The 10752-nt window shown below is 34.5% G+C and overlaps 2 protein-coding genes across 4 annotated transcripts in view; one reads left to right on the top strand and one right to left on the bottom strand.

Annotated features, from left to right (window-relative positions):
• LOC108905598 (protein tramtrack, beta isoform-like) overlaps positions 1-7331 on the top strand; it is a 56141-nt gene extending 48810 nt beyond the window's left edge. Inside the window, exons 4-9 of one of the 3 annotated variants that reach the window (XM_018708546.2) lie at positions 1237-1599; positions 3365-3722; positions 4280-4443; positions 6060-6237; positions 6297-6576; positions 6754-7331. In XM_018708546.2, coding sequence (XP_018564062.1) covers positions 1237-1599; positions 3365-3722; positions 4280-4443; positions 6060-6237; positions 6297-6576; positions 6754-6964 — 1554 coding nt within the window. In that variant the 3' untranslated portion in view covers positions 6965-7331. Of the gene's footprint in view, positions 1-1236; positions 1600-3349; positions 3723-4279; positions 4444-6059; positions 6238-6286; positions 6577-6753 lie in introns of those variants that run through there. The other 2 variants (XM_018708545.2, XM_018708547.2) reach the window with 2 other exon arrangements.
• Positions 7332-9447: 2116 nt separating this feature from the next.
• LOC108905600 (U6 snRNA phosphodiesterase) lies at positions 9448-10659 on the bottom strand. Its single transcript, XM_018708549.1, has 5 exons — positions 10462-10659; positions 10275-10408; positions 10040-10217; positions 9826-9985; positions 9448-9772 (listed from the first exon to the last, which is right to left on the bottom strand). The coding sequence occupies exons 1-5, from the start codon at positions 10602-10604 to the stop codon at positions 9581-9583; spliced, it is 807 nt and encodes a 268-aa protein (XP_018564065.1). The 5' UTR covers positions 10605-10659; the 3' UTR covers positions 9448-9580.
• Positions 10660-10752: the final 93 nt, after the last annotated feature.

The raw sequence follows: 10752 nt of genomic DNA, 5'->3' as shown, positions 1-10752 counted from the left end.
CCCCCCCCCGTGTGTACGCCACTGGGCATGTATATTGACCATGCCGGCCAATCCAACGATTAAGAAAATGTCTGTAACCATGTCTAAATACTTCTCCCTTTTTATCTATTTTTAGAAAAAAAAATACATTAAAAAAGAATTTGTGACCATCTTTGAACTCATGTAAATAGGTACAAGACGTGGGTAAAAAATAACTTATTATATAAAGTATATTATACCTTAATTGTCACGCTATTCAATGCCGAACGGGGCTGTAGTTCGCAAAGTGGTTGTTTTCCAAAAAATAATAATTACTAATTAATTTACAAGATAAATAATAATTAATTAATTTACAAGATAAATTAAAAGACTGATAGAGCATAAAGCTAAGAGAATTCCTATAAGTCTTTGGCCTTTCGTATTCTGCTTTTAAACTACGTGGTGTCAAATATGATATTTTTAAATAAAGTTAAAACAATAAGTTAATATGGTTTAAAGTTGACTAAATTCGTCATTAAATTTCTACCACCCTGTATGAGATTTAAGTCATTTTGAAATTATGGCAGGGAAGCTTAGAGTTTTAGTTATGTCCCCTTTTTTATTATTTTTTATTTATTTTATCGCTCTAACTTTGTTATTGTAAAATATACATCTCTTTGAATTAGGCAGTGCTTTTTTAATATTTTTTGGAAAAATTATCAAGAACGGTTAACTTTAAGAGTTGGAAACTTTTATGAAAGTTCACCTAAAAATTGACGTACAATCCAAAATTGCAATAATATACAGGGTGTTCCATTTAAAATAGCGAAAATTACGTCAGCTTCCGGTATAACTGGAAGCGTTAGGTGGGCGCCATTATTTTAGTTGAGAAGGGCATGCTCGAAAACACTATCGGCCAAATTTCCAAAATTAAAATCGGAGTAGTCTCTAAAATATGTCTAATGTCTCGTCTCCGTGGGACGCCCTGTACATCAGTGTTGTTAGATTTTGACGTTCTGCTTTGGTTACCATGAAATAAGTGAAACAAACTTAGAGCTGATTGTTTTATTAGTCCTGGGGTTAATTGCTTGTTTTATATAATTTTTTAAATATTGCGTCAAAATACTCCAACGAAGATCCCTTCTGCTTCGACAAACTGAGGCGTCAGAAATACTCCATCCATACGCCAACAGTCGCTTAACACTCGACCCTTTGACGTTCAAACGCAACGAAAAAGCTAATTACACCCCTTTATTAAAATCCTCCAATCTTTTCCAGTCGATCCTGCGAACGGCGGACCAATTAAAGATCAAAGGCTTGTGCGAGTCGCCCGACGACAAAGAAAACTCCGAATCGCCCCTGCCCCTGTACTGCAAAGGTGGCAGGAAGTCCGCCTCCCCCAGGCACTTCAGGCTAGCGGACAGCGGCAACCGGAGGGCCAAATACCGCCGCACCAGCCTCCAGGAGAGACCATCGGATGAGACACCGGGCGGCTGCAGGGAGGGCAAAGCGCAGCCGGGCCACTCGTCGGATGAGGAAAATGACATGCCAGTAGCTCTGGATGAGCACAAGAGAAGCAGGCACCAGCCCGAGCAGACCAAACCACTCAACATGAGCAGCCATGGACTTATGACCGGACAGGTAAGTGTCTTTTTTTCGTCTTAGCAGATCATGTAGCAAGTGTCGCAGCCGTTAACAATCCAAGTCGAAAAAGTGGCCATAAATAATTTTTTAATTCTTCCAAAACTGTTTTGAGATATTGCATCGAGTCTTGCATCAAAATGATTGGAAAACAAGCGTCTGACGCATTTTGAAGATACAGCGTCAGTGGGACGAGCGACGACTGCTTCACTAATCCTTTGAAGTGGACTAATACAGAAATAATTTTAATGCCATAATTTACAGAGAACTATCTCTGGTAACGATTAGATGTCGTTAGTGGTGCTATACAGGATGTTTTTAAATGAAGTAGCAAAAATGATACCAGTGAATGTAGAGCCAAAACTAAAAGGATTGAAGTAAAAATACCTTATATGAAAGTTGCACCCCTGAGGCGATATACCCTCTTAAAGGAGGGGATTGAAATTCACATTTTATTTTTTTTCTTTAACATAAGGAATGCTAGAGACGCGAAACTTGGTATGAGCATCCTACTAATAAAGAGACAACTTTTCAAAATTTGTTCGATCATTGGCGTATTTTATAAAGGAGTCAAACAGTCAACCCCATTACAATATTTTATTAGAAATTTTTTATGTGAAGCAAATTATTTATTTAATAATATTTATTGAGAAGACTGATTTATTGCGCAACTTTTTTACCTCTTGTAATTTTTCGATAAAACCAATAGTTTTCTAGTAAAAAAATTAGATCCGTCATCGTTCACTAAAGGGGTAATTGCTAAAATTTGTAAAAATAAAGTAGGCGGATGTCATAACAAATAAATTGTTATTTATCATATTAATAAATTGACACTTTCTATCAATAAGCTGGCAATTTAATAATAACATTAAAAATAATTTGCTATTATTTAATGGAAAGTGTTTATGATTATGGCACATGTATTAGGTAAAGTTATTTATCTGAAATAAAATTTAATACAAACGAAAAACAAGAATTCCAAAATTAAATTTAAAGAATATTCTCGAAATAATTTCCATTTTGCTGCAAGCATAACCTAATACGTCTGTTGAAGTTATAACGCACTCCCACAAACAGTTCTTGGTTATCGCGAAGATCATCTGCTGCCTGAAATTTTCTTAAGCGTAGTTCTTCTAAGGAGGCAACAGGAGTGGCATAAACAATACTTTTTATGTGTCCCACAAAAGGAAATCCATAGACGTTAGGTCAGGTGAACGTGCAGGCCAATAAACCGGGGCATCACGACCACGACCAATCCAGCGATTCGGGTAATTTAAATTTAACCATTCTCTAACGGCAAGTGTACTATGTGCAGGCGCCCAATCGTGCATATATCACATCACCTGACATGTAACGAGGGATACATCCTCAAGTAATGTTGGAAGATTCTCGTTCAAAAATCTCGGCCACAAATACAAATTATAGTAAATTTATTACTACCAAAAGAAACTTCTACAAACTTTTATCATTTTCACTAACAGTATATAACAAAGTATTAATAATTATGGCGATGAATATATAAATATCTTCTGCTTTTCCTAGAAATTTTTCAATATAAAATTTTTCAATACTTTATCCAACAGCACAAATCAGTTGTATTGCCTAAAAAGTTATGACGGCGAAAACTATTCTTGAAACTAGCTCTAATTTTCAAACATACTGAGTGCCCCTCTCAATATTTCACCCACGAACTAACAGCGTACTAACCTACTAACCCCATTAACGTCCCGTATCTCTTTCTAAACTTTAGACAATCTTCTCCCAGTTCGGAGTGGACACCGATGACTTCCCCCCGGAACCTCCGGCACCCTCCGCCATCCCCGTCGGCCACGTGGACATGGCGGACCACTCGCCCACCCGTTCCCTCCTCACCAACACCCCTATCCATCGAACGGACATCTCGGACTCCACCAAGTACACTTTGGACATCAAAAAGGAGGCCGACATCAAGTTCGAAACGCTGCGGTCGTACGACCAGGACTCTCTTCTGGACATGGAGTCGCATATGTCCGGCCCTGACCATTCCATGGACAGCCACGACGATTGTGATAGGGGCCTGCATCCCAGCATGATGGTCCAGCAGGATTTCGTTGGAATGATGCCGGGCGTTTCGAATAGATTAGGTGAGAACGTGATGAAAATCGATATATATCGTTTCTACCTAGCAAAAAAATGGTAAAGACCAAAGATTCAGGAAATTTTCTTAAAAAATATATATATATTTCAAAAAACCGAATGTTGTATTTTGGAGATATAAACCAAACTCGAACACCCTGTATATTTATCATTTTTCGAAATCCTCTTTTTTGCCACTTGCTTTGATAACTTCTGCAATACACAATACACTTTCGGTTGATTTTTTGATCCTACGGTTTCAATTGTTAAATTTACGCAATGAATCCACCCCATTGATAGTTTCAGTTACGTTCAATATTTCTTTCCTTAGAATAGGCCATATATAGAAAAAAAAAACCTTATTTAAAAAAAAATTTCCTCTGTCTGAAGCACGATCTTAAATTTCATCAAAGTTAAAAGTTCGAAGATTTGAAGTAATTAGGTTTGTTAAATTTCAGTTTAAAACTAGGTTTATTACATAAATTTATTTTCGGACATAAGGACGAAAAAATATATTTTTTTAAAATTCAGTGGTATCGAGTCCAATTAACGTTTAATTTTGCAGATGTAAATAGTGAAGATCAAGTACCTGGAACCAAAAATAATGGCCATAATGAAAACTTGCAACACACGCCCCGGTCACACGGGGGCGGACCAAAAACTTGGACTCAGGAAGATATGGATATGGCCTTAGATGCCTTAAGAAATCATAATATGAGCCTTACGAAGGTAAAATAATATGAAATAATTAATAAAAATAAGAACACTCTACAATTTTTTGCCTGAGCAGGCTTAGATTTTTGAAAAAAGTGATTATTTTTTGTTATATCAGGAATATGTAAAAGATTTTTAATGAAATTTGGTACAACTGATAAATGAAGAGAGATATTTCAATTGGTAGAAATTGAATTCCGTTATTTTAGTCAGTGGCGTGCAGTCTCAGTTTTATTTAAAAAAATATAAAAGTTTTCATAAAAAAAATGTGTAGGTACTATACTTTTTCCGAAATGAAATAATAAAATAGGTACTGTCCAAAATCTATTAAGAACGTCTCTTATAACTTTTTGGAAATATCACTGTTTACAATTTGTGAAATGAGAATAAAAGAAAATCGTCTTGAAGTTTTAATAAAGTTGACCGCCCCATTCACGTGACTTAAATCCATTGGATTATTTTGTCTGAAAGCTCTGAACAGTGAGTGAAGGTAAAGAAATTAAGAAATTGATCTATTTTATTGAATTGGTTACTATTTGTGTTGAAAAAATTAAAAAAACTATTATTTTGTGTTTACTGAGATTTGGATACTTCAGCAGATCGCTCCAGTGCTTTTCTTAACCTCACATTCTTTCATCACAGCCTAAATTGAAAACACGAAACATTTGACCTTGACATTTCTTCTTTTTCTCTTAAGAACTACTTACATTGCACGAAATCTCAAATCTGAAAGTAGGTTACTACAATAAAAACTTCATCTCTAATACTTCACTTTAGTTTGCCTTTTAGTATTTTATTTACTCTCAGGATATATTTAGATCCACGAGTTAATTTAGTAGAACAAAATAATGAAATAGTTCATTTATTGTAACGGTGCATATTCCCAATAAAACTTTTATATAAAAAATTAAATCAGTTTTCAAAACTTCTTAACCTCACATTCTCCTCTTCTCTGATCACTGAAACTAAGGACAAAACGTTTCACCGTTATATTTCCTCTTCTTGTTCTGAAATTTGCGCAAAAATTCAAATCTCACGGTTACTACAATATAAACTTCGGTAATTATTTACTGTAGTGGCACCCTCTCCAATTTTCACAAAACTTTGTCAACTCCCCTATTTTCGATGGTGCTGAACACGAATCTGCAGTTATTTTTATGCGGTCGAACTTAGTTTTCGAGAAAAAAATTTTATATAAAAAATTAAATCAAATGTAACGTACTCAATTTGTTTTCAAAACTTCTTAACCTCACAATCTCCTCTTCTCTGATCACTGAAACTAAACAACACAAAACTTTTGACCCTGACATTTCTTCTTCTTCTCTTAAGAACTACTTAAATTTGTGCGAAAATTCAAATCTTAAAATAGGTTACTACACAAAAACATCATCTCTAATACTTCACTTCAGTTTAATTGTCTTTTAATATTTTATTTACCTCCAAGAGATGTTTAGATCCACGAGTTAATTTAGTAAAACAAAATAATGAAATAGTTCATAACGGTGCATATTCCCAAAAAACTTTAAAACTTTTATATAGAAAATTATGTTATTCCTTATCAATTAATATGAAAGTTTTGAGCAAATTTTCTTGTGCATGCAAAATTTGCCTAAAATCCGATTTGTACTCAGGCTTCGGCGACTTACGGTATTCCCTCCACTACTTTATGGCAAAGAGCACACAGACTAGGCATAGACACCCCGAAAAAGGAAGGACCAACGAAGTCTTGGACGGAAGAGAACCTCAACAGCGCTTTGGAAGCTTTACGGACCGGAACCATCTCGGCCAACAAAGCTAGTAAGGCGTACGGTAAGTAGCACCTTTTTCAAAAATAAATCTTTGAGATGAAAAAAATAAGGATCTTTTAGGTATACCCAGCAGCACTCTATACAAAATAGCGAGACGAGAAGGAATAAGACTGGCAGCCCCTTTTAATGCGGCCCCGACCACATGGACGCCGGAGGATTTAGAGAAAGCTTTGGAATCCATCAGGACGGGGCAAACGTCTGTACAAAAGGCTTCTACTGAGTTCGGCATACCCACGGGGACGCTCTACGGAAGGTGCAAAAGGGAAGGCATAGAATTGTCACGGTCGAATCCTACGCCTTGGTCGGAAGACGCCATGGGTGAAGCACTGGAAGCTGTGAGGTGAGTGTTTTATATCTGTATTGATAGACGATATATTTTTTTATATCTCTCCATGCCCTTGTTGTTCTCGGGCTAGGCTCTATGAGTTAACCGGTCAATAAAATTTTCACTGTTACTTTTCACGTTCTGAGTAATTTTTTATGGTTTAGCATCATGGGGATGTTTTTATTTTTATAGGTTGGGCCATATGTCTATAAATCAAGCAGCGATTCACTACAATTTGCCTTATTCCTCGCTGTATGGACGGTTCAAGCGAGGAATAAAATATGACTCGGATAACATTGAAGTAAATCAGGACAGTCAGTCGCAAATGGACGCGCATTCGTTCGGAATGGACTACAGCACCACCTCCCACCAACAAATTCAGTACCATAACCAGAATAGCTGAGACACGGCCTTCAACTTTGATTGCTTTTAATATTAACTTTCCTAGGAATTCGTAAGTTTTCGTTAGAAGCATCAAGGTTCGAAGGTCAAAACAATTAATCAATTTTATGCTGAATTGTCATTACCATACTAGGCTGTTGTGCTAAAAGTTACTTAAAGATTGTGAAGTTTCCCTATTATTTTTAATCAGATATTAGAATAATTAAATTGATAGCCTTGTTCCAGAGGTTTTATTGAAGAAGTGCAATATTATTCTATTTAATACTGTCTAGATATAGTGTACAGAATTGTATATTGTAGCTAATTTATTAAAAATTGTTAACTATTTTAAGTTTTTTTTCTATTTGTTATTAATTTTTTAATGTTGATTTGAAGATTTAAAATTTTTATTTTAAAAGTTCCCTCAAGGAATTTAATTTCCATTTACTTTTACTTGTATATGTGAAAATATGTTTTGTTTACTAATAAAGATGGATAAGTTCAAAGAATTTTATTGAAACATTTTAGAGGTGATGTTAAGCTAAGGACTTTTCCAGATCCAAAGATTTTGTAAGTATTTACATATATTAACAAAAATTGTAGGCTTTAGACTCACTCTCAACATTCATCTGTTACATCCACTTATTTTTATTAACAAATTGACCACTGACATTCACATGATTCTATTTTTAAAAACATACAGGTATAAAATGTGAAAATAATGTTTTATCACTTGCACGCATATGACAAGAAACGAAACGCCTAAGCTGGAGACTGATACATTGAGAAACGGATCTATCCAATCCTGGTCATCTGTCTTTTTGTATATGATAAACAAAAACAAAATACTAATTGGCATTTCTAACAGAAGTGTGTACGAACATAATAAACATTATTGGTACATTATACGAAACGAACGATACATTACAATTTTTATGTATAGAAGATTCACAAAATTATTTTATCAGCTAAAGCAGTTGTCTGCCTACTATTTTGGAGCTATGGAACAAATTGATTAATAGTGAGAAAAAAGTGCAATCTACTTTAACCAAGAGTTAGTTTTAAATAAAAATATTTCAGATTTCTGGATTTTCTTTAAAAGAAATACAAAATATCCAGTGCCTCTCACGACATTGAGAAAGTGAAGCTATATTCCTTGATTGATTAAAAAAAAGTGCCGCAGGCAAAAATTTTTCAAGGTCAAACGGCTTTAAATGAATCTGGAAATTTTTAGTTGCATTTGCAGTATTACCAAAAAATTGACGTTCACGAGGATTTTCATTTAAATTTTATAAAAAATAGAAAAATCCTTTTTGTCCTCAATTTTCCATCTGGAAAATGGCATTTCCAATAAAATACATACTGGATCATACGTAGGAAACATTTCTATAATTATTGATACAAAACAAATATTAACAAAGAACCGTATCTTATAAACTTGTGGGTACACATGCCGCAAGTGACCCATTTTTAAGTACAACGTCAATATAGCGCCATCCTGACACCATCCGGGACGCTGCAGGGTTACAAAAAAAGTCGACGGCAGAGTGGCGCCAAGGACCAAGTACTTCTGCGAGCGACTCCACGCCAAGACGACTCTCCAGCGAATGCTCGAACCGAGAACAAAACTTTTTCCACAAACTTAGTTTTTAATAAAAATACTTTATTGTACCGTTAAGAGAGCGTTTTATTTTTGCTGTACAACAAAAGCAACCCTCAAGTGATGACCCCGACATGATCTTTTCAAACGCTCGAACCGGCAACACGACTTTTTCCACAAACTTAGTTTTTAATAAACATACTTTATTGTACCGTTAAGAGAGCATTTTATTTTTACTGTACAGCGAAAGCAACCCTCAAACTGTTTAAAGGCAGCCGATGGGCAATGGCGATGCTGCTTCAATTTCCGCTTCACCGCTCCCCCACACAGTATTACTCACCTGTTGGCCGCCTCGTTGCCATGACAACCGCCATAAACAATGCTACCAAGTGAAGTGGAATACAAACTGATTTCGATTCACGTCATTTGCTTATGCTATTCGTTGTATGTACGAGGTTGATGTTCGCGCTCAACAAAAGCAATGTTTTTTAGAAAACGTTCACCACGAAACTAATCAATACATTTTCAATATAGAATTATACCTAAATTATAAAACTTATATAAAATTAAAAATAATTTTAAATTGCACAGCCAAACGGAAATTTTAGGTGAAGCAGTGCGTCACCTAGCGAGCCGCCACTGAATATATCGCAAATAGTTATGAATTTTCAAATATAGCTAGATTAGCACATTCCTATGTTTTGTGCTAACCACACAGAAACAAAACGAGTTTTTCTGTAGTTACCGATGTTAAAACAAAAAAGATAAAAAAATTGGAAGCGATTGCATCATTTTTAAGTGAAAATTATTGGTTATCATCCTGCTTAAATTTAATGAAAAGTGCCAATTTGTATAAACAAGTTTTTTTATTTATGTTTTTACACACAATTTATTTACGCTGATAATTTATTTATATTACATTAAAATAAATGAACATCTAAAAAGTTTTTAACAATTTTATTCTCTCGCCAAATCGTGTATATCATTAAACCGGTGTGAAATATTTTGCACTAGGGATTTTTAGTTATTTCGTATTTATCAAGTCAAATAAAACTGGAAATATTTGTTCCCCGTTTTACACAATAAGTACTGGACATAAATATACCAATTTTCCTGAGAAAAATCATCCATAAGTTCATGCAGCTGACGATTAAGTTGTGGCAATAGTGATTTTAATTCTTCCTCAAAATCTCCGACACACCATGCTATGCTCATATGAAAGGATGGGTTCTAAAAGAAATCGAATTAATTATCACAAAATAACTAGTTACAAATATTGTTACTTCGTAGAATGGTGGTAAATTAAATTCTGATAAACATTTGTCTAAGGATTCAACTAATTTTAACAGGGAATCATATCCAGTCTTAATCTGCAATCCTATAAACGTTCTCGTTCTCTCTTCGTTGCAGTACACTTTCAAACTATCGAAAAGTATCATAAACCTGAAATGCTAATTACAAATAAACGTGCAATAAATTATTTTATTAGTAACTCACTTCTTAATACAAGCCATTTTGGTCCTTATACTATTCGCAAATAAACTAATCCAGTGATGTTTCAAGACTATAGTTTTTGTTAAACTTATATGGAAGTTGTCTGTTTTTTTAATGTCCACATCATGTGTACATTTTCGTATGACATCAATTAATTCATTAATACCCTCATTTTCTTCATCTAGAAAAAAGGTACGATATAAAAAAAACTCATCATTACACTTCAACACCAACTTACAAGGTATATAAACATAAGTGGCCCAATTCCCTCTTTCGTGTGGAAAAGTTCTTAATTTTCCACTATGTAATAAAGGGTCATCGAAAGACTCTGTCGTTTTGTCATCACTTAAAAAAATATTAGGTACAGGTAACCTGCGAACAAAATAGAAGTAAAATATGTTAATATAAATTTGCCCATACCTTACCGTTTAACTTTTTTTGAATTTTCAAATTCTTCCCCTTCGGTCTCATGTAATCTTTTTACTGAAATTCCAGGACCTGGGTTATCTTCATCTGAACTATCCCCTCCATAATCTATCAACAAATTTAAGGCCCCCTTACTGTGCATTTTACACAACTTAGTTGTTTTATTTAAATTTACATGAAATCCTACATAACCTATACTTCTTCTTCTTCTTGTTGTTTAATGTAAAGTAATCTAGATCGTCCACTCTTATTCATCTTTACTATGCGTTGGATTCTTTAAGGCCAATCAG

The sequence above is a fragment of the Anoplophora glabripennis genome, unplaced genomic scaffold (assembly GCF_000390285.2).
Source record: "Anoplophora glabripennis isolate ALB-LARVAE unplaced genomic scaffold, Agla_2.0 scaffold53, whole genome shotgun sequence".
NCBI classification, from domain to species: Eukaryota; Metazoa; Arthropoda; class Insecta; order Coleoptera; family Cerambycidae; genus Anoplophora; species Anoplophora glabripennis.
Note: the sequence above shows the minus strand (reverse complement) of the source record. Positions and strands in the feature narration are given on the sequence as shown.